Genomic DNA, 23,688 nt, shown 5'->3' with positions numbered 1-23,688 from the left:
CAAACACTCGGCCTTTCTGCGGGTGTCCACGTGCCAAATATTTTACACAATAGGACTTGTTTTGCTGCTCCTTTTACCCACGTAAATGGAATATTTCTATCATGGCGTTAGCAATCTATTTTCAGATTGGAGCAAGTGGGATCCGCCAACGATGGTCTCGACCTCAGCCTCCCAGTATAGCCTCTGCTTGTCTATTATAACTTGTATATCAGAACAATATGTCATTCATAAGCTGACTTATAGATTCATCATTGGTGCATGTGGTATGTCGGTATTTTTTCGAAAGGGTTCTTTGCATGGCTTGGCTTTAATTTGGAACTTAAGTCTTTAACCAAAAATTGCAAGCAGGTAGGCTTCTATTGCAGATGCAGATGAGACTATTTCTTTTCTGCTATAAAAGCTTTGATCGATAGTATTTTCTGCGGGTGTGCGACCCCCCTGATGAAGCAGATCGATGCTTTTACTTGTTACTGATCATCTGTTCTTAGAGCTGCTGTTTGTTGTCAATCTGCAGAGAAGGACCTGAAGGAGAACTTCAGGTCCACCTCTGCGGATTGACAGCAGCACTAGGCGAGTGCAATAGCCAGCCTGCCATTGGCTATTGCAATTTGAAATGGCCAATAGCAGTCTAACTATTCATTGCCCTGCTGTCTGTTGTTGTTTTTTTTATTCTGAGGGCAACCGGCGTCAGAATACAACAAAAAGATAGCAGGGGATCCCGGAAAGGTTTACTCTGCTACATAGAGCAGAGTAAACATTTTTGGGATAAAATGTCTCTTTCGCGGGCATCAGGGAGCCACTATCATATAGTGGGAGACTCCCAGAACGTCCAAGAGAGTTGGGATGTCTGTAACATACACCAACCAAATTACCATTTACCGTCCACTGTCCATCCACAAAGTGGGCGACATTACCCCATAAAGATTGACAGTGACAAGGGAAAAATAGAGCAAATGGGAGGGTGGTGGAAAGCAGGTCAAAAGATCCAAAAGGAAGACAATCCTGAGGTGAGTCCAGCTGCCAGTCCTAAGGTAACTGCTGTCCCCACCCAGTGACAGGAGTGACTATAGAGGTAAGAGTTTACACTTATTGGCTAATTGAATATAATTAGTTTTCAAAACACATGGGTAACAGGGGTGACAATCCCATGGGGTCACTTTCCTCTTTCTTTCTTTTGTGGCCTTAACATTATATTATACATGAAGGAAGGAAACTGAAAACCACAGAAAGACTGACAAGAATGTCACTCTGAATCTCTGCAGGGTTGCAGAGGTAAATTGAATAATACTCAAATAAAAGGAAATTTTTCATGAGAGAGAAATGTGGTCAGCCATTGCTGACCTCTCCTACTAAAAAAGTGCTTCACCTCAGGCCGTGCTGAGATCGGCTGTGCTGGCAATCCGGAGGAGCAGTGATGTCACAACCTGGTTAACCCCTTCATGACTGAGGCCTTTTTTTCATTTTTTGTACCCATGTTATATTCCACATTTTAGGCCTGAAAATTACTTAAAACCCCCCAACATTATATATTTTCTGAATGCCAAGACCCTATAGAATAAAATGGTGGTAGTTGCAAATTTTTATGTTGCGCAATATTAGCGCAACTCCTTATTAAACCCCAATATTTAGTGAAAAATTTAATTAAATGCCCCAAAACACAACAAAATACCCATTTTTTAAATGAAATATAAAAGATGAGGTTACAACGAGTAAAACGATACCCAAGATGCATAGGTTACAAATTGCGTGCATCCGTAAAACGCCAAAAAACCCCAGTACCCCAAAAAGTCCATAGAAGACACTTTAAAAGCCCCCACAGGTCATCAATTTAGAGATACCCCAAAATACTGGCCCTAGAATTATTGCTCTCACTCCGGCGTGCGTGGCGATACCCAACATGTGTAGCACGTTCGTCGTTTTCATACGTAGGCGCACCCGACGCGTGTTTTCGTGGCGACGCGCGTGCTCGCGGGGGCGGGGGACTTTTAACAAAAATTTGTTATTATTATTAGATTTATTTTATTTAAATTTAATTTAAAAAACTTTTTTTTTTTTTACTTTACTTTGACTGCTATCACATGGGGGGCTTACAAGCCCCCCCCATGTGATAGCAGATGGTGGTGACAGGTACTCTTTAAGGTGATGCTGGGGGTCCAAAAGACCCCCAGTGTCACCTTTACACTGGAAATAAGCTATTGAAGTGCAGATCGCACTTCAATAGCTTATAGCTGGGCTCCAGGAGCCCAGAACTGACAGCCCAGGGACCGGAAGTGATGCAATCTGCATCGCTCCCGGTCCCATAGAACGGGGAGGGGATCGATGAACGGAAGTTCGTCGACCTCCTCCCCAGCTCCCCGCGGACACAAAGATCGCCGGTCCCGGGCCCGTAGGAGGGGCAACGGAGCCCGGGAAGCACGGCGGGGGGGGGGGTGGGGGTTGGCCCCTTCTTCGGGACGCAGAAGCGATCTGGCGACAGGTAAGTCGCCAGGATCGCTTCTGTTGTAAAGCCGACAGTCGGTTCTACAAGTTTAAACAGAGTCCCGGCGGCAAAAGTCACCGGGAGTCTGTTTAAACAGCCCCGATGCTGGCGACGTACACTGTACGTCGTCAGTCACGAAGGGGTTAAGTGACTGGACCTAGGATTTGACTGTTAGGCCCTGGCCCTTCTACAATGGAGCAGGTCACATGCACCTCCATTCCCGGAAGTGCCGGGTATTCTCACCTGCTATAGAGGAGCAAGGAATGGCGAGGGAGCACAGTAAGGGTAGGACATGGAGCCGGGAAGGGGGGACCTTGTCCAGAAGATATGTTGTCCGCACACCACTCTGCTTCGGATTGTCATCTTTATTCATATTCCTTTAGCATGACATGTGAATGCAATGTTTCGGAGCCTCACGGGACCCCTTCGTACACTTAGCCTGACGAAGGGGTCCTGTGAGGCTCCGAAACGTTGCGTTCACATGTCACGCAAAAGAAATACAAATAAAGAGGACATTCCAAAGCTGAATGGTGTGAGGACAACATATCATCTAGATTGTATACTATGGCGCCATCCACCAGTTGTTCAAACACCCGTTGTATTCTGGGGCATAATGGTATGGTGTGTGAAGGGGATATTACAAACACCTGTCCAGAGACACTCTCACTCTTCCCTGCATGGGCATGGTGGAAGTGTCTCTTTAACAATACTTAACTCCTTCTAAACTTCAAGCATTGCAGAGCTCTCAGCACCAGAAGCAGTCCCTTGCCAAAATCACACAGCATCTAGATTATGACAATGATTGTTCCGTGACGATTTCTACTAATGTTGCCAAACATTATTGTTTAATAAGTTCATCCGCTAGGTAAATTCTGGCATGCTTCATGTAAATATGAGGAAATGTAGCTCAATAGGATGAGTCAGAAGCAATGCTTCAATGTAGTGAGTAATCAGCTACATATAACATAATATTTACTGACTTTTTAGGTCCAGGAATCTCTTAGGAAAGAAAACATTCTTTTACATATAAAAGCTGTGAAAGGATATATTTTACTTCTGCGTTATACATATCCAGGTCTTCTGTTGGAACCTCAGACAACAGTAGTTGAAATACTTTTTTAGTTTTAGCAGGGAAGGGTTAAAGAATCTCTGCCAGTTTTTTTTTTTTTGTCCTCGTTCGGGAGATTTCCTCTGACTTCCTGTTCTGTGACTACTACCTACCTAACCCTAAGTGAGATAAAAAAAATACTCAGAAACCAATCAAAACCAAGCAAAAAATGCATGGTGGGAAGCGCCATTTTAACCACCTTCAGTCCGGCCATTGTAATTGAAAGGCTGGACTGTGGCTTCCTAAATGCGGGTGGGTGTTTTAAAATGTCCTTTCTCCTGCTTGTGCATGCCACCTCGACATGCGTCGAGTGCATCTACGTGCAAAAATGACGGTTGTGCTGCACATGTTACATATCAACGTTAACGTCAGAGTGCGAACAATAATTTCTCGGGCCATCAGTCACTGTTAACACTAAATTCATGAGCAGTAAAAGCTTTCCAAATGTTGCCCATGGCCAATTTTGGGTATGGTAGTTTTTTGGGATTTCGCTGGCACGCGCAATTTACGGCTTAACATGTTTAGTGTCTATTTACCCGACGTGGCCCCATCTTTTATATTTTACCAAAAAAGTGGAAAGTAATAAATGTTTAATAACATAACATAGGGAAAACTGTTTTTTTTCCAACATTTTTGGTAAGTTTTTCTTTATATAGTAAAAAAATATTCCTGTGGTGATTAATTACCACCAAAATAAATATACGTGTCCCCAAAAAATGATATAAAATTCATTTTGGTACGGCATTGCATAACTGGATAAATGTCAGTCAAAGTACGATAGTGCTGAATAATGAAAAATGGCCTGGACAGGAGGGGGGTTTAACACCCCGGTCTTCAAGTGGCCATTATCACTATTATCTCTGGTGGTGTGTGTTGGTGGCTAATTGCTATGGTTTAGTCACCTGACGTGGCTGGAGCTACATATGAAAAAGGCATTTAGACATTCATGTCTAAATTTGATTTGATTCCAGTATCTTTTAATTCTACATAGAGAAGCCCTTTAGACTCAGACAACTCATACAGGCTATGCAGCCTGACAGAGCTGGGCGAAACTTTGGATTTAGTGGACAGAAATACAAACAGGTAAAACATTTTGCATATATGAATTTAAATTGTGTATTTAGCTTGGAGTTCAGCTCTACAGATGTGCCCATGTCATTTTTCTTTTGCTGGATTTGGTGTGGAGATGCACTGGGGGCTTCAGCTGCCATTGTGGATGTTCAGGGCTTCTAGTGTGTCCTTCTGCCTTTAATGAGGAATGGGCTACCTCCAGAAATACGTCCACTCAATTTATCTACTGCTATATATGCCTCAAGATGGAGGCTCTCATAGGTTACAGTTAGGGCCACACTACATAGAGGAGCCTTGATGAGGCCGTGTGACTTCCACATATTGTGCAAAAGTTGTGCAAAAAAAACCTCTGTGTTTAATGCAAATTGTTAGACAGGGTAACTTTTTTGTTTCTTTGCATGCTGGCTGGTGAGTGTGCAGGGAAATGTTTGTGTTCATACCTCAAGCTGGCCATACACCAGTAGAATTTTGTTTGAAAAAAATATGCTTTTGGAATGTTTGTTCAGTTTTCTAATAGTTAACAGAATCAATCGATGATTGTTTTCAACTGTAGTGACAAAAAAAACATTGAAAGAGCAGGATGGAAAATTGTTTCAAAAGCAAAATAAATTGTAACAGTGCATGTGGTCTTCGTTCAGGAAACACCATTCCTTCCAATCAAATGTTAATCACACAACATTTTGATGGATATTCTACCAGTCTTTGATGACATTATCAAATGTTCTTACCTGTTTTTTTTAATGAATATTCATATAAAAATCTACCAGTATATGGTCAGCTTCAGTGAAGAGATAATATTTAGAGAAAAGTGGTACAACAATCAAAAGGGAAAGCAAAGCCAACCGAAGAGACATCAAAGCTAAAATAATTATCTGTTTGCAGGACCTCATGCAGAGATGTCAACTGTTAAAATCATCTGCAGTGTTCGCAAAATGCCATCAGGTTGTTGACCCAGATCCCTTCATTGCCATCTGTGAGAAGGATATGTGTGAATGTGCTGAGGATGTTCACTGCCCGTGCCAAACGTTCTTGGAATATACACGATCTTGTGCCCAGCATGGCGTAATTATCCATGGCTGGCCAAAGGACACGACTTGCAGTAAGTTAAAACCCTCCTAAACAAAAGTGTAAAAATAATGTGTTCAAAATTATGAACGGCATTGCTAACCCTTCTCTCCCAAAGCAAATAAACTTTCTGTGTGCTGGGCCACCATAAATTGGTGACTTGCTGTCTCTGCTTTTTGTCTCAGCACTTCAAAATGATGAGGGGCATTTTGAGCAGCATGAGAAGCATGATTAAGGTCATTATGGGGCAGATGAAAGGGTGTTTTTTGGCACATGGCTAGCTGAAAGGTAGCAAAGGTGCAACATTTTTCTGGAATCTCTTTATTTTCATCACAATTTTGGAGAAATGAAAGTTCAGTAATGCAATTCAATGATGCAGGGATTACATAAAGTAGAGTGCCCAAAGCTTGCTTCCGTAATCAGGTACCCATGAGACCTCCAAACACGACCTTCTTAAAGGGGTTTTGTGCTAGCAGAATGGTGTGCGGGAGTGTGCCAGTTCAGAAAGCTTGATAGTCTACAAATGACCTTTCTTCAAATGCCAGGTAAAAGGGGGGTACTGGTTCGTCCCTGAACTATCCCTTCACCCGTGGAACCTTTCCATAAGGCTAAGACTATTCTTTTCCCAACCAATCCCTGTGTTGTTGAATTTCCAACACTGAGGGAGTGCCAAATTGACACAGCAGGGGCTATATATAACTCCTGCGTGTCAAAGATGGCTGCCCAAATCCTACAAGAGCTCTGTGTCAAATCAGACACAGGCTCTCCCAAGATGGCTGCCCAAAGCCCAGTCCAGAGAACAAGTCTGTCCCCTAGATTCAGGAATAAACAGTGATATGATCGCCTTGTTTTGCTTCTGGCAGCTAATCAGGAGTGAAGTGAGTGATCTACAAAATTGCCACCTCACTTCCTGCTCAACAGAATGAATGTACTGCTCGGTGCAGTGGCCTGCCTATACTGTATGTATGGATCAACTCTGGAGAATTCTTCTGTGCAAGTGAGTGTCCTGAGATAGCTTGGGAGAAGCTGCCGGTGGACATTGCAAGAAGATCTCATTGCATAAATCTCAAGTTGCCTGTGGCTACTCACATAGGGTTAAGGGCCTAGAATTTACTTAGAGTAAAAGGAAGATCCATTGATCTTCAACAATAGACTGACTGCTGTCATTGGTGATTGGTCTCAATTGTATTAGCTCTCATTGAGTCATTGCAATCTGTTTGGCTGTTCTTAAAAAACCAACAACTACATTAACTGCCATTAGAAAATCCAAGCTATTGTTTTTATCTTATGTCCATAACCTTCTCTCCAGAGGTTTACTGAGCAAATAAAAATGGAAAAAAAAGACTATAGTGACTGGAGCACATCTTTTTTCTACCTCACAGAAAGCTAAGGTTTCCGTCCTATGAGTTAAATGCCACATTCATTTGGTCATTCTACACTGCCCAGAAAGGAGGATTGCGGCACAAAGTAGAGAACAATGATAACTGTTGCACCAGCAACCATTTAAATGTTATTTTTGTATAGGGCAGGCTATTTTGTATCTACAGGCCATAGCTCCACTTTCATTCCAGCTTTCTTTTCTCTAGATTTCACAATGCAGTCCTCAAGAAATCAGGGCACTATGGAAAACCACTTTACTGGGTGCCCCAGCTTCCTTTAATCTTTGTTATTCTAATTGTGCTAATTTTCTACTTCTTTTACAGAGCCAGAGTGCCCACATGGGATGGAGTACAATGAATGTGTGTCCCCATGTGTTCAGACCTGTCAGAGTCTGAAAATCAATGAGGTGTGCCAGGAGAGCTGTATTGATGGTTGCAACTGCCCAGGTGAGCTATTGTATTCAAACAGAATCCTAACTATGATTTCAACCAATGAATGGATCAAACATGCAAGTTTAAAGGGCCTATAACCATAAACTACAAGCCATGGTATGCAAAAGATGTTAAAATAACATCTATGTGTAACCTACCATTACTGTATATAAATATAGCTTAACTCCAGTCAAACCTTTTTAGTTAGCATTACAGAGTGGGGAAGGGCTAGAAAAGCTGTCAGGTTTTTACTGATGTCTGTGACCCCATTATGAAGATTTTCTTTAGTCCCTGGCTGGTCACCAGGAAACAAAGTGGGTGGCAGTGGTGAACACAGGAAGTAGGGACATAGAGAGCACTTTTCTTTGGCTTAGTTAGGAAGGGTTAGGAGCTCTACCAGGTTTTCATTACTGTGTGTGTCCCCCTGTTGGCAAGGGTCCTCTTGCTTCCTATTTTAATATCTCTAAGATACAGATACACATCAAAGTGTTGTTATTTTTATCTCTTTGTTGTATCTCTTTCTGCTTGAGGTTCAGTGGTCCTTTACCGTTCTTTATTTTCATACACAGAAGGGAAAGTCCTTGATGGCGCTCGATGTATTGATCCCTCTGAATGTTCCTGCGTTCATGCTGGAAAGCGATATCCTACAGGGGCCAAAATTACCCGGGACTGTAATACTTGGTGAGCTTCAGATTTTACATTCTGTCTTTTGCTAATGTTCTCTTTTTTCCTTTATCAAAGAAACTTTAATAAAGTGTCCTCCATGTCCTCCTCCGCCGCTGGTCGTCTCCAGGTTGATTGGCGCCCAGCATCATTAACCCAATTCTTGTGTGCCTAGGGTGTCATGGGCACACCCTCTTGAGTTTTTTTAATCAAAAAATAAAAGGGGGGGGGGCTTGTGGGGAGGAGTGTTACAGAGGAAAGTGCTAGCGAATGTGACTGAGCTACTAAAATACACCTATGAACTCCTGCGCATACCCATATCTTTACTTGTTTGCCATCCTTATTGTTATTAAAGGAGAACTTTGGCCAATTCAAATCTTAACCCTTTGCAGTGGGTTTACCTTTGCACAACAAGGGTTAAGTGCTTGGTTTGTCTGGGATGCTAAAATGAAAAAAGTTATACTCAGCCGAACCACGATCCCGGCTTGCCCTCTTCAAACTCACTTCCCCTCCTCTCCAGCAGTCTAAGGTCCTGTGAGTCATCAGGTTCTATACAGCATAGAGAACATGAGGATGCCAACTGACATACCATCGCAGGAGTGGAGGAGGAGACAGGTTGGAGGAAGCTGTGTAGGAGCAAGCCGGGTGAGTATAACTTTGTTATTTTAGCTCCCGAGACAAAACAAGCACTTAACCCTTGCAGTACGGAAGTAGCCCCACTGCAATGGTTAACATTTGATTTGCCTGGAGTTCTCCTTTAACAAATGCTTCTCTCAAGTTGTGCAATTACCTTATGAGACCTGTTGGAGAAAATGTTTTAATTTTATAATTTGTTGTGCAACACTTTATCCTTTTAACAAGTCTGTTGGTAGTGGTTTCTGGTACATTTCTATAAAACAAACCACTTGCCTTCAGCTTTGCAAACATATTAAGCTGCTATTGGTGTTAATAAATGTTAATTTCATACCCACATTGTTTGTCATAATATAGCTAAACCTACGTTAAAGCTGAACTCCAGGTAAACAGCTAACTACCCATGAGAAATACATATAAGGCAGGTGATTTAGCTGCCAAAAGTTTTTTCATTCATGTCCATCCAGGCCTAAAACTTACATGGCTTTGCTACACAGCACAACCCTGTCTGGCAAGGTAGGAGACCTGATTCTTCATTATTTAACACAAAGCAGGCTGTAAAAGAAGAGTTAGTAAACTGACCATTGCGGTTGCCTGTGTTTTGAAAAGCTGTCCGTTTGCTGCTCCCTAGTCATTGCATGCATTCGACCCATCAGGTGTGTAGAATACCTGCTCGACTGTGTGGCAGAAAGGCAGGTATTCCGCATACCCAGAAATGTGGACCTTTTGTGCTTCTGTTGTAAAAAGCTCTGTTGTTAACAGAGCTCAATAGCTTAAGCTGAAATATGCATACACAATTGGAACACGTCAGTGCAGCACCTCCTCCACTTTCTCCCACCCTCCATAGGGCTTCTTGAATGCTTGAAAGGAGCTTATTTTTACCCTGCTCACTCCCAGTGCTATTATAATGCTCTGAGAATTATTTGTATATGTATTAAATGTTTATTTGTTACAGCTTCCCGTTAGTTTAAATGGCATTTGAATTTCATCTAGCCATGTCGTACCAGTAATGTTTGTCTTCCTCTCTATTATGGTTGTATGTTCTGATATAGAAAATGCCTGATTTTGTGATCTTCTAATAACCATTTAATTTGCATATTTGTATTTAGTTTCTGCAGACATGGGCTTTGGGATTGCAGCGATGAAGATTGTCCAGGTCAGTTAAAGCAACAATCTGAATATTCTGTTTTAAAATTACAGACGAGCCCTGGGGGCATGCTCAAAAAAATATGAAACAAAATTCTGACTTTTAAAGTCAGAATTTTGTGTTTAAATGTCAAAAACTCTGAATTTTAAACACAGAATGCTGTTTTTTTAAACACAGAATTCTGACTTTTAAACACAGAGAGGGGAATTCATCAAAACTGGAGCAGACCAAATCTGCAGCACTTGCCCAGGGCAACCAATCAGCTTCTCTTTTCAGTTTGGTCAGTTAACAATTGAAAATTAAAGAGAGAAGCTGATTGGTTGCCGTGGGCGACTGCTCCAGATTTTGTCTGCTTCAGTTTTGATAAATTCCCCTCATTATTTTGACTTTCAAACTCAGAATTCTGACTTTTAAAAACATAATTCTGACTTTAGAAGTCATAATTTTGTTTGATATTTTATTTAGCATGGCCCCAGGGCTCTCCTGTAAATGAAATGCATTTTTTTATGTTGGGTAAAGTAGGGAAGGGTTAGAAACCCTTTCAGGTTATTTTTTGTTGTCTGTGACCCTGCGGGCATATGTCTCTTGACTGTCCTGAAAACACGACCAAAGTTAGAGTAAATGTCCCCAAAGTTGTAACCAGGACAGGTTTCCCCATTGAAAGAATTCCTCTGACTTCTTGTTCCAGTGACAACTGTTGAATTTTGGATTTGCCCTCACTTTCTGTTTCATTGTCAATAGTCACAAGGACAGCGGGTGAATCTCCCCGCACCCAGACAGCAATAAAATGTTGACAGAGGGTCTAAGCCTTTCCAAGTTGTTATCATTGTTAGATGTGGTTAGAAGCAACTAGAGTTACAAAGCTTTTTTCCCTGTAATATAATAGACAATTTGATAAACATGTTTTGGGTATAACATTTTCCACTTCTGTACAGTGAAAGTTTCCAATGACAGAGCCAGATCCCCCTCGGCTCGTTTCAGCTTTGATGTATTGTTGAATATTACACACCTTAAATTGCCTTAATTATTTTTAATTTCATTCAACTCATTGCTCACATACACCACGATTACATGAAAGTCAGGGCTCACCATTTTACCAATAAACTGCTAAAGCACATTTTTACAAGTCAGGGTTGAGAAAGATAGTATTAAGGCAGTGGTTCTCAACCTTTCTAGGGCCGGGACCCCTTGGTAACATTTGCCAAGTTGTGGTGACCCCAACCGTAAAATGTAGGGATTCATTAATACTAGTATCTGTGTGGGCTCTCAAGAGCCCATGCGGGTGGTGCCCGGTGCGTACTCTCTGGTGCCCAGTGCGGGCTCTGTGGTGATAAAGCACTCCCCTCCCCTCACTCCTGCCTGCTTCCCTCTCTCTGATCCTCTCCGGCCGCTGCTGCTGCAGCGCCATCTAGGAGAACTGACACTTTTACACTAGGAGGAGGCTGAGGAGCCTCTTACCTAGAGCAGCACAAGGCACGTGGGGACCCCCTCAACTGTGGGTTGCGACCCACTTTTGGGTCGTGACCCACAGGTTGAGAACCACTGTATTAAGGTTTTCATTTTAGTTTGGTCATTCTAAGAAAGGCTCATATCTAGTTTGCCCTCCCTCAATGAAGAATATCCCCATCCATGACCAGCATCAGTTTTTTATTGCACCATTAGTGCCACCTGCAGGTGAAATCTGGTATTGTTACTCATAACCATGTAGCTTTAATGACAGTGTATGAGAACGTTATAGCGGAAAGGTCCAACTAGGTTGAGACTTACAATTTGTCAACTTCAGTAAATGCCAGAAGGAAAGTAGTATCCAAGGAGTCAATTTATAAATATTTTCACTTAATGTGACACTAAACTCAGGAGGTAAATCTTAAAAATGCATTCAAGCAGCCTACTAACAAAAATTTATCTTATTTGTGTCTTACTTGGCTGTAGATCCTCAAATCATCTCCGAATTGGTGCTAACACTGTCCTTCTTCCTGGAGGGTGGCTACTTTTGTTCCTCATGGTCCCTGTGTGTGTGTTGTAAAGTAGTGACTGCTCCAAGCTTGCTCCTGTGATGGACTACAATCTCATGTTTACTTAGCCAATAGTCTATCACAGGAGCAAGCTTGCAGAAAAGTAGATTTGAGGATCTACAGCCCAGTGATACACAAATAAGGTACATTATTGTTAATAGGGTACGTGATTTTTTTTTTTTTTATAAGGCTTAAAGGAGAACTATGACTTAAGGGCAAATAAAAATAGCCCTTACCTTGATTGTAGTAGCATCGTTCCTTTTTTATAAAGTCGCAGCACATCACAGATAAAACCCTCAAAACCTGTAGTAAATGGCGTCTTCAACCCTGCTCCAAGCTTCTTTCCTCTTAGGAGGCGTTAACATTTGATCCAGCCCGCCCACGGCTTTTTTTTCAAATGATCTCATTGCTGTGGCCGCGCTTCCTCTCATCATGCACAGCTGTGTTTTGTCAGCTCGTGCACGCTGGCATTTGTGAGCGGGAGGCGGAGTCTGAAGTGAGAAGGCAGCAGCAAGAGACGGACTCAGCCTCCCTGCACATTCAGTGCTCTTTCCCCTCTCTCATCAGCGATCCCCAGTAATTAGGATGTCAGCATAACACAGGGGGAGAGAGAGAGGATAAAGAGCCATCCCTCTCTCCATCATTTACCAGAAATGGGCAAGTCCATATATGGTGAATGATGTCACTGGGTATCCCTGCAGACTGGCAAGCATCCGATCAGCAGGGATCCCCAGTGACATCATTCATCATATATGGACTTGCCCATATGTGGTAAATGATGAAGAGAGAGAGAAGGCTCCTTCCCCTCTCTCTCTCCCTGCCTTGTGTGACGCTGACATCCTCAATTCACTGGGGATCGCTGATGAGAGAGGGGAAGGAGCCCTCTCTCTCTCTCCCTGCCCTGTGTGACGCTGACATCCTCAACTCACTGGGGATCGCTGATGAGAGAGGGGAAGGAGCCCTCTCTCTCTCTCTCTTCAGCATTTACTACAAATGGGAACGTCCATATATGGTAAATGGTGTCACTGGGGATCCCTGCAGACTGGCAAGCATCCGATCAGCAGGGATCCCCAGTGACACCATTTACCATATATGGACGTTCCCATTTGTAGTAAATGCTGAAGAGAGAGAGAGAGAGGGGGAAGGAGCCCGGCTGGCCCACGGGGACGTGCAGGTAAGGAGAGAGCTGCTGCGCATGTCCATATATTCGTGGACGCGCAGCAGCTCTCAAGAATCACTGTCAGTCACAGTGAGGAAGATCAGTGGGGAGGATCCCGTCAGACACGTCGGGATGTCTCCTCATTGCGGCGCTTAGCCCCGCCCACCACCTTAAATAAGGGTTTACAGCCTTACTGTGCATTTTGGTTAATTAGAGTAAATTACATAATTTACTTATTTAGCCTAAGGAATGCATTAATCAAGAAAAGATAGAACCCCATAGTTCTCCTTTAATTCCTGAATTTAAGATTCACACAACTTTCATCCAAAATTCACATATTTTTCCAATTGAATACAGTTTGCAAAATGTGTAAATCTTCTGTGAAAACAAAAAAGTGTCTGTGGGCCTTTTGAGCGGGAACTTTAAATATTAGGGTCTGCTGAGGTCAAATAGATAAGCATTTGGACAATTTTAACTTTTGTAATCTTGTTTCTCCTCCAGTTGCGCCGGTTGTCTAAACATGACTGCGCAATGCAATAGGAAACAGAATTTGACTGGTGTACTCTAACAGACCTGGTCAGACACACCTTCCTCTGCACTACAAGTCTACATGAGAACGCTTGTGTTGAGGGGTGTAAATGTTGCTCATCTATGGCAGCAGTGAGCTCTGGAGTGGCAGCCCAGGAAGCAATTTTTTATGAAGAGAAAATTGTATTTTAAGGGGTTTCCAAGTAAAAATCAGTTAAAAATCATACCATACAATGATGCAGGGCTATAAAGATAAAAACAAGTGTAAGACTTCAAATGGGTTCTAACCCTTTCACTGCCAGAGCCATTTTTACGTTTTTTGGACACGTTAAAATTCACATTTTGGGCCTGAAGATTACCTAAAACCCCCCCAGAATTATATATTTCCTGAAAGCAGTGACTATGTAGAATAAAATGGTGGGAGTTGCAATTTTTTTAGGTTGCTTGATATTAGCGCAATTGTTTAGCATACCTATATTTTCAGTAAAAAATATGTTAATTTAAGTGCACAGAAACACAGTTCTGGCAAATGGGACCATAGGGTTATTGCTTGCATTTTCTAAGCCACACTAGAATAGGGTAACCATGATCTTATTGGCTGTTGCAAGTAAAGCTCTTTGGCACGCCTTTTTTTTCTTGTGTTACTGACTCCCACAAAGGATGAAGCCTCACAACAAACTTCTAAATTTATATCTATCTCATTGTACTGTATGCTATGAAATCATGTTTTATACATTGTTAAAATTAAACAAAACTATTTATTTCTTTGTTAGGAGAATGTTTTGTCACAGGACAGTCTCACTTCAAAAGTTTTGACAACAAATATTTTACCTTCAGCGGGATCTGCCATTTCCTACTTGCCAAAGACACCACGGACAACACTTTTTCTGTTGCTATAGAGACCATGCAGGTAAGACAGAATATTACCTGTGATAAGTGCTCAGCCAACCAAGCCCAAGTGCAAAAAAAGTCAGTTCTCTTCCTGAAAAGGGCTACAAAGTGCTTTAATATGGTCACAACAGGGAGAGAAGGTCAGGACATGGCTGGTGTTTTAGGTTGTGTGCTGGTGGCGCACATTATGGGGGTAGGTCAACGTTACCTCTGTCTTGGCCTTTCACCCAGCTCACAGTTGTCAGGAGCATTGCCAGGAGCTGTCCCACTCAGATCCTGGCAACCAGTGACGTCAGTGAGCTAGGCAGGACATCATTCAGAGTGTCCCAGGTTGCTAAAAGCTGCTTAGCAACCCTGAATGCTCTGGCCAGAAAGGGACACCCCCCCCACATGACCCAGTAAGATGCCGTCTGAGAACTCTGCCTCAGGCTTTCTCATTATTGGGACGGCCGGGAAGTCAGTTCTCCATCCTGTCAGTCAGTGATCCTGATGGACTTCCTTTTCTGTGACTGTGCACTCCTACTATGGATATGTGACTGAAAAATGGGGTCCAGCAGAGCACACATGACTTGATATGCCTATGCTCCCTTGGCAGCAGATACAAATAGGGATCAGAAGTAAGTAATGCGAAGTTCAGAGGTCAATGGTATGTAAGGCACAGTGCAGTAGTCAGGAGTAGGTGAAGCAGAGTGTAGAGGTCAGTAGCAGAAAAAACACAGAGTGCAGGGGTAAGAAGCAAGCAAGGAGTAAGTAACATGGGGGCACTACAGGTGGTAGGATGTCCTCCCTGGTGTCTGTCTCTGTCTGGGAGCAGTTGTTTTGGCCCTCAGGGACACAAAGGTCCCAGACACTCCTCATCATCCCAAAAGACCCACCTACTCCCCAAGTCATTTTCACCAAGAAAACCTGCCAGTCAATGAGATCCTCTGTGTGAGAGCCTCCAGACAATGGGATCCCCAGGCTGAGAGCCACCAAACCATGAGGCATACCAGTGGTTTGGACACCCTGGCTAGGGTAAACAACAGTCAGGTTGCTGTATACGATATCCAGAACTCTGCGGGCTGGGCAGATTAGGTTATCAGGGTCATGAGCAGGGAAAATGGCAGGTTTGCAATCTACCCATCACATGGCTTCAATCTACCCAATATATGTGACTGACTGCCGACCCCACATTAGTGTAACAACATTTAATGAATGTAACTTCATTACAGCCAGGCATATTGAATATGAACCTGTTAATTAAAATGAAGACACAGACCAGAATGTGTATTGCTTTAAACCTCTCTGCCACACTGTTTACAGTAGGGCCTAATTAGAAGTATTATAAGCTTTCAAGTTGGACTGTATTGAATACTTATCACAAACATAAGATTTAAATCTGATCATTTTGATTATCGTCTTGCAAATTTTGGGTATCTCCACTAGAAAAAGAGGAAAGACATATCTCTACTGGAAATAATTCTCTATATTCTGACTTTGGTGACAACTGTTAAGTTTTGTTTTTACCATCTCTGTGCTGTTGACAAATCTCAGATAGAGAAGGTGAATCTCCCCAGTAGGGACACTCCCAGTAGGGACACAGAGAGCAAAGGGGGTTTTATTCATTTCCCCATTCTCTCCAAAGAAAATAAGAAAGGTTTTGGCTTTAGATACTCTTTAATATACCCTGGGATTTTAGACTAAGCATTGACTGACAAGCAAGCTTTAACATGCAATTATACATAATAAGTAAATAATAACAGTTCCTGGTACAGACAAATGATGCATTAGATATGGTACCCAAGCTTCAAATTGAAGTATAAACAGACCCGGCTCTGATTTATGTCTGGACACTGTCAGCATCAACACTGATAAACTCCTTCATTAAAGAGCACCTGTCATTCATCATACTGGAAACAGTAATTTAGTGGGACGCGGCCAATAGGACATAGTAAACAGTTTGCACTCAGTATCTTGCCTCAGTGATTCCACCAGTCGCTAGATAATTGGTATGCTATTAAGCGTAAGCCACTTTGGGGTTCAGTTACTAATGGTGGAGGACAGCATATTTAATTTTTTCCTTCAAGTGTATGTATGTGTTCGTCAGGTACCCGTTAACACTATATGCAAGTACCTTATTACTATAGCACCTTGGTATTAATTAATAAATAACACATTATCACAAATGGTTGCAATTATCAGACAAAGACACATTGCCGTTATGTGACAGTTTGATGCTACTTTTGTAATTCTTTTGTGGCTTTGGCTAAAACCACACAAACTGAATGTATTTATATTTGTGACACACTTTAAATAGGCAGCAACAGTGCCACCTACAGGCCAAATAATATTTACAAGTGATGTGCATTTTAAATAATCAGAAGTGCGGGTTATTTGTAATTTATACAAAATATGTGTGGTTTTATTTTTGTTTTGGGGAAAGGCGTTAAAAATAAATCATCTTTTGCAGTATTGTTGTAATTATTATGATTAAATAGAATGACTACATAAAGTTTTATTTCTAGTGTGCAGATGACCCAGACGCCGTGTGCACCAGATCCGCTTCTGTCCGTCTCCTGGACATGCAAAATATAACAATAAAGTTCAAACATGGAGGAGGAGTGTCTGTAGAGGGACAAGATATTATGCTCCCGCTGCTGCAAGGTACCTGCACGTCTCACAATATTTTCTGTAGATTGAAGTAGGTATTTAGTTTTGTTGTCCAAGAAAACTACTTATTGTATGATAATATTAAATCCCATCAAAACAAAGGTGTGCAAAGTCTTCTAGTTCATTTCTTTCATAAAGCAGCCACAGCCGGAGTAGAAATCTGGTCCACTGACAGCAATTCTGTAGAGAAGGACCCTTGCTCTCTGTGTGGAAACAGTGGTCTCTTTGCAGAGGTCCACCACACCGCCTGAATTAGCAGACCTATGGCGCTCCAATCAGCAAAGGTCATGCTATCTCTGCTAATTGGAGACCACTGCTTCCACATAAAAAGGGGACCTTTCTCTACAGCATTCTGACAGGGGACAGACTTTGCTACTCAGGTTGTACCTGTTTTGGACGCTTTTTGCTTTGATGCACCTGAAATCACTATAGGTTGAACTCAATGGACTTGAGTCTTTTGTCAGCCTAGCTAACTATGAAATGTATTTGGCCGATTTAAAGTGGTGTGTACATCCATTGTGTGATAAATACGCACATTTACTACTATAATGGTCTTCATACCTGTTAGAGCCAGTGCCAGTAGCTTGCATATCTGGAAATAGATTTATTGTTCTGTACATTAGCAGTTCTCTTTCTGCAAAGATCGGACACCCCCAATAGTCAGTTATATGTTAAAGATAAGCACAGGCTAATCTCACTGGACTTTCAACAGGTTCCCTCCGCATCCAGACTACAGCACTGACATCAGTACAACTCTCGTATCGCAATGACCTCCAAATTGATTGGGATGGCCATGGGAAACTTCTGCTCAAGGTGAATCACATTCTTTCAACTTTTCTCATTCACTGATGACATTTACTGAAAACATATGTACACATTTATCACGGTGTTGAAAAATTAAAGGTTTTATTGTAGTACCTAACAATCAATCATATTCTTTTTTTCTTCTGGTATTGCTTTATTTAATATTATCGTGTAACCCAAGAAGGTTATAGTAAGGAAGTACTAAAGGAAGCAAAATGTCCCTGCACTAAACCAATGCATAGAACTCTAATATTAGACTGTATCTGTGCTATATTCCAATGGTTTTTGATATACAGTTAGCCAATGCAGTCAAAAGGATGATTTGCCTGGCTCTGCCTACTATCCTGAAATTAGTAATTATCCCCTATGTGGGCATCCCCTTTATATACCCTATAGCTCTATATGCACTATCACAATTCGGTCAAGAAGTTACTGCCCGAAATTTAATTTTTGTTTTTATTGTTGTCCCTATGCTCAGTTGTCTCCGGCCTACTCAGGATCCACCAGTGGTCTTTGTGGAAACTATGATGGAAATCAGGGTGATGACTTTCTTTCACCGTCGGGGCTTGTTGAGGCCAGCGTAGAGGACTTTGGAAATTCTTGGAAGCTCAGCGGTGACTGTGTAGATCTGGTGAAACAAGACACAGACCCATGCATTTTGAACCCCAAAAGAGGTAATAGTCAGGAAGGGTTAAAAAAAATCTAGTTTATGTTGTGAAATGGTTCTCAAATGGAATTCAGAGACCTAATTTTCAGTCATAATGATCAGAGATAAATTCATGTTTTATGTAGGGGAACAATTCATATACTACTGAGTATCAAGTTATAGAGGAAGGGAAAGGGTGAGAGAAAGGGCACCAAGAGGAAGGGCACTAAGAAAGCATTGTGGTCTCCAAACCTTTGGTGTCCCAGGAGCAGGTTCAATTTTTTATAGTTTGTAAAAAACAAAAACTCAAACATTTTAAAACTCGGCCTGGTCAATTTTACTTTCTGTAAACTGGCCTGATCCAAACTGGACCATAATCCATGTGAATTGGTTGGTTCATCGCTTGTAATAAGGTTGACATAGGAAAATGTTTTCCCAGCTTCTATAGATTTATCTTGTAAATAAAAACTTCACAAACTGTAAAATGTCCGGAAATGATCATTAGTATTTTTAATAATTTTGCTATAATGACAAAAATTATTTCTCCTATGCCTTATACAGCCAGATTTGCAGAAGATGTTTGCTCTGCTCTCATGGACTCCATTTTCCAGCCATGTCACAACGAGGTTGATCCCCTCCCATACCTGAAGAATTGCCGATACGATGTCTGTGCCTGCTCCAATGGGAAGGAATGCCTCTGCTCTGCTTTTTCAAGCTATGCCTCTGCCTGTTCCAGAAAAGGTGTACTCATTGAATGGAGAACACCTGAATTTTGCCGTAAGTTTCCCTGTAAATGTTAGTTTGTGATTTTTTTTTGTTACTTCTATGCATATAAGCATTCACCAAATTAAAAAACAAAAACAAAAAATGTTGCATGCAACAGAATACCACCAAGGGATAAGGCGGAGGCAGTTTCAGCCGTGGGAAGATTCTGGACATTTTGGGGTCGGAAGGGAAAGTAACAATCTAGTGACATAAAAAAAGGCCTTTGGGTCAGTCTGTTTTTTATGGTCCCTTTGAGTTCTAAGAATTTTGGCCCTTGTCATACAGACATGTTCTGCATGCTTTATCTTCCAGAAAAATATGCGGAACTCTGCCAAATAAGGTAATAAGTGAAGCACTATAAGCAATTTCCCCACAAGGTCAGATTAAAGTGAACCTGCCCAGCATGAATTGCTGATGGGGAGCCCTAGCTCTAACTCACAGGAGGTGTGTTTGACCTCTGCAGAGAGAGCAATTGTCCTTCTCTGCAGCATTCTGGCAAGTGACAGGTTTGTCTGCTGTGACTGTGACTGCTTTCTAAAGAACATGAACATACACACAATAAGGGGAATTTATCAAAACTGGAGCAGCTTTGCATGACCACCAATCAGCTTCTCTCTTCAGTTTGTTCAGTTAAGATTTTTCAAATGAAAAAGAGAAGCTGGTTGCAATGCACAGCTGCTCAAGTTTTTGTCTGCTCCAGTTTTGATAAAGTCCCTTCAATATATTTTGATGGATTTGGAATGTATTTATCTGATTTAACTGAAAGTTCAATCATGCTGACCATTTAAACCTTGCTATGACAGAGTAAATATGAGGACTGCATCCCTTTAAATGCAGTAATTAATTTTCATTTTCTTTCTTTGGGTCTAGTTTTCTTTCAAATTGCTAATAAGCAGTGGCGACTCTAGGAACAATATGTAGGGGGGGCACATAAGTCTGGAGCCACTGCACTGCTGCTTAATTCAGCGGGGGGGGGGCACACGGGGGGGGGCAAAGCATAAAACAGGGGGGGCAATTGCCCCCCTTGCCTCCCTGTAGTGACGCCTATGCTAATAAGTGCTCTTTTTTGTCATTGTGACTCTGCTAAACAGATTTCTCATCACTTCCTGTCCTGGTGACTAAGCTCTCACGTGGACAGGAAGTGAGCAAAAATCTCCAGAAAGGGAGAAACAATGGCAATAAAAACCTGTTTTAACCATTACCTACTTTATCCAAAAATATTTGGCTAGAGATACACTTTATAAGGATCTCCATACATTGTCCCGTAATGGAAAGGATTCTACTGTGCCGAGATGACTAGGCAATTATTACCCCATGTAAGGGTTAACTACAGGATAATTACGAGTGCTTCTGAGCGTAACTAGATACCAATCATTGTGATTTCTGTGGAGAGAGAACAACAAGGAAATAAAGCGTTGCTGCTTAAGTGTCCTAGCCAGTCCTGGAGCTCTGACAATGCCAACGAGGATCTCACATTCTGTCACTTTCAATGGTCAGTCTTAGAAGCAGTACTCTGAGTTATTTAAAGAAAAGGCCCTTGTTTGGAGAGCCCCATGAATGTAGGTCCTCTGCAACAACCAAAACTGCTGTTCCCATTTCAATTAGGCTGTCCTAATTCTCATTCCCTGAAGCAACATGCCTTAGCCAAATGGCAAATGATTCAAAATATTGGTTGTCTTAGACCGGAATGATAGTTAAAACTTACAATTGTTTCAATCTTGAGTTTGCAAATGTTGAATGGAATGTAACTGATGATTTCTAATTGGCTGCTATGAGTCACTGTACTTTGCACTTTTACGATGGTGCTGATCCAACAAGCTGCAATATAATTTAAGCATGCCTTTAGGTGTCTCACATGCTATTGCAGCTTCATCATTTGGGACTGATGTTTTAAAAGGAGTTCTCTGTGGCCTCTTAGCAACCAATCTTTAGATTTTGTTAGATTCTGCCCTATCAGTTTTGAACTTATCGATTGCTAGAGGTATCAGACAAAGGATGCTCTTGTGTTTTAGTGATTTTAGTGGATGAAAATGCTGTTCCTTTTTTCTACAGCAATCATGTGTCCTCAGGGAAAGATCTACCAGGAGTGTGGAAGCCCCTGCAATAACACTTGTCGGTCACTGTCCCACCCCGACACCAACTGCAGAGAGTTCTGTATGGAAGGATGTTACTGCCCCGTCGGTCTCTATACCAACGAGTTTGGAGAATGTGTACCCAAATCAGAGTGTCAGTGCTACTATGATGGAGAGTTATTCCAGCCTGATGACGTATTCTCAAATCACCATTCCATGTGGTATGTAATACTTTCCAAATGTCCCTCATTTGGAACTAAATCCCTCTGTCCCTCTTTCCTCCTCAGTTGTCCCTCTTTTTGGTGTGATTTACAAATATCTATGAAAAGGTTCTATTTGACTACCTTTATCTTATCTCTTAATTATTTTGTTTGCTATTTCGAAAAGCCAGTTTAAAGGAAAAGTAATGGTAAAATAAAAAACAATTCTGGGTATAACCAATCACTTTTGGCATATGAATTCTTAATGGTCGGCATAACTAAGGGCATAGCAAGGGTGTGTGCATTGCCCAAATACATTGTGCTGGAAGGTGTCCCTCTTCCTCATTTCAAAATGTTTGAAGGTATAAATGGGCCCATTAGTATTATTCCTAAGAAGGTATTTTTATGTGATGCATAGACAGTGATAAAACAGCACCACCCAGTGGCAGTGAAGTAACATTAAAACTTTTCTTCTTTCCTACTATCTTTTCTTTCTTTGTTTCTTTCTTTGTTTGTTTGTTTCTTTCTTTCTTTCTCTTTCTTTCTTTTTTCTCTCTTTCTTTCTTTTTTTTTTACCTTCTTTTCTTCCTTCCTTCCTTTTTTCTTTCTTTCCCTGATACAGAAAACAATTTTCTGCACTAGCTATTTCATTATCTCTTTCAGTTACTGTGAAGAAGGAATGATGCATTGCATTGCTACTGACATCCCTGGCTCCTATTACGCAGATGCATATTTTAGCCAATCTGCAAGAGGTGAGTATTGTGTAAACTCTTGAAAATCCATTCTAATGTTGTCACTGTTAAGGGTCAAAAGTCAGCAACTAAAGGCCACAACTCTATCTGTAAACTGTTGATGCTTTCCATGAAAAACTGCAACTGTGCTATATATCCATTTATGTTTAAAGTAGAACTCCAAACACAGCTTTGAAGTGTGGCCTCCATGCAGTATATGCAAATTCTTTTATTCTTGTGTCGAATAATTCTCTACCACACTGCATAGCCAGTGGGGTGGCCCTATTATTGACTTCTGCAACTTTGCAGCTTCCTGTGTCACAAATATGTTACATTTGGGCTGCAATTTGGCCAGTGGTCAGGGAATGGAAAAGTATGTGTGATGTGGAAGCCTGGGATACAGTGGAACACTGGCAAGAGAGTTGGGCAGTACTGCACATTTTCAGCTTCAGAGATGACAACCCCTGTTGAGCTAGACTTTGATTACAACTGAGAAAGGTGCTTTAAGTATATAGAGTTCAAGCTACGTCAGTCTGTGGGCAGCCAGATTCCTTCACAGTGTGCCATACTGGCCACGTGTCAAAAGATCAGTACTGAAATGTGGTTTAAATAGTTCTGTGAGACTGGCACACCAAGTTAGGGTAGTGAGTGAAACTGTCTTAGCTTATATGTAGTGCTGATGGAAAAATGCACCTTGCTTTCTGATGCTTTGCACTTGTATTTGACATTAGTTTTAGATGCTTATTGAGATCACTTAGAATTCATTGACAGGTGCCTTTGACCTGCAGTTGACCTTTCAGTTGACCTTTGTCTAACTTGCAGTTGACCTTTGACCTAATTTTTTACTTGTATGGCAAGAGAATCAGTTAGGCTGATGTCAGGTGAACGATCTTTTAGCTATTGAGCACAGGGCCACTTAAAGATCACTTACATTTCCAATGAAGGCACTCCTTCACTGATGGGAGCATTGCGATGACCTCACTGCTGCCCTTTCTTATGAGCGAGACTCTGTGGTGTTCAAGGCCAGGGAGAGACAACGCCAATGGAGTAAATGGTTGACTTACCTTGGTGATTCTGATAACATGTTGCCAGCAACAGAATAGCCCATCTGACATGGCCCTTACTAATATCTTCCACCATGCTGTATGTGGAGATCTGCCTGCCAGTAACATAGCTCTTGATCTTACTCCTATTGCACAGTAACAGGCAGTAAGGGCTTCTCCTTTAAAGTTTGTGTCTGCATGGGAGACC

General features: G+C 41.7%; 1 protein-coding gene across 1 annotated transcript in view; it reads left to right on the top strand.

Moving 5' to 3' along the window:
* Positions 1-23,688, top strand: part of VWF (von Willebrand factor) — a 130,504-nt gene that overhangs the window by 14,918 nt on the left and 91,898 nt on the right. The window contains exons 7-17 of the mRNA XM_018562704.1: positions 5,541-5,757; positions 7,427-7,549; positions 8,104-8,215; positions 9,940-9,986; positions 14,453-14,589; positions 17,075-17,213; positions 17,932-18,032; positions 18,502-18,697; positions 19,231-19,446; positions 21,487-21,727; positions 22,370-22,458. Of these exons, the coding sequence (XP_018418206.1) occupies positions 5,541-5,757; positions 7,427-7,549; positions 8,104-8,215; positions 9,940-9,986; positions 14,453-14,589; positions 17,075-17,213; positions 17,932-18,032; positions 18,502-18,697; positions 19,231-19,446; positions 21,487-21,727; positions 22,370-22,458 (1,618 nt within the window). The remainder of the gene's footprint in view (positions 1-5,540; positions 5,758-7,426; positions 7,550-8,103; positions 8,216-9,939; positions 9,987-14,452; positions 14,590-17,074; positions 17,214-17,931; positions 18,033-18,501; positions 18,698-19,230; positions 19,447-21,486; positions 21,728-22,369; positions 22,459-23,688) is intronic.

Source organism: Nanorana parkeri, unplaced genomic scaffold, assembly GCF_000935625.1.
Source record: "Nanorana parkeri isolate BGI_ZX_2015 unplaced genomic scaffold, ASM93562v1 scaffold592, whole genome shotgun sequence".
Taxonomy (NCBI): domain Eukaryota; kingdom Metazoa; phylum Chordata; class Amphibia; order Anura; family Dicroglossidae; genus Nanorana; species Nanorana parkeri.
This window is presented reverse-complemented; position numbering and strand designations above follow the sequence as displayed.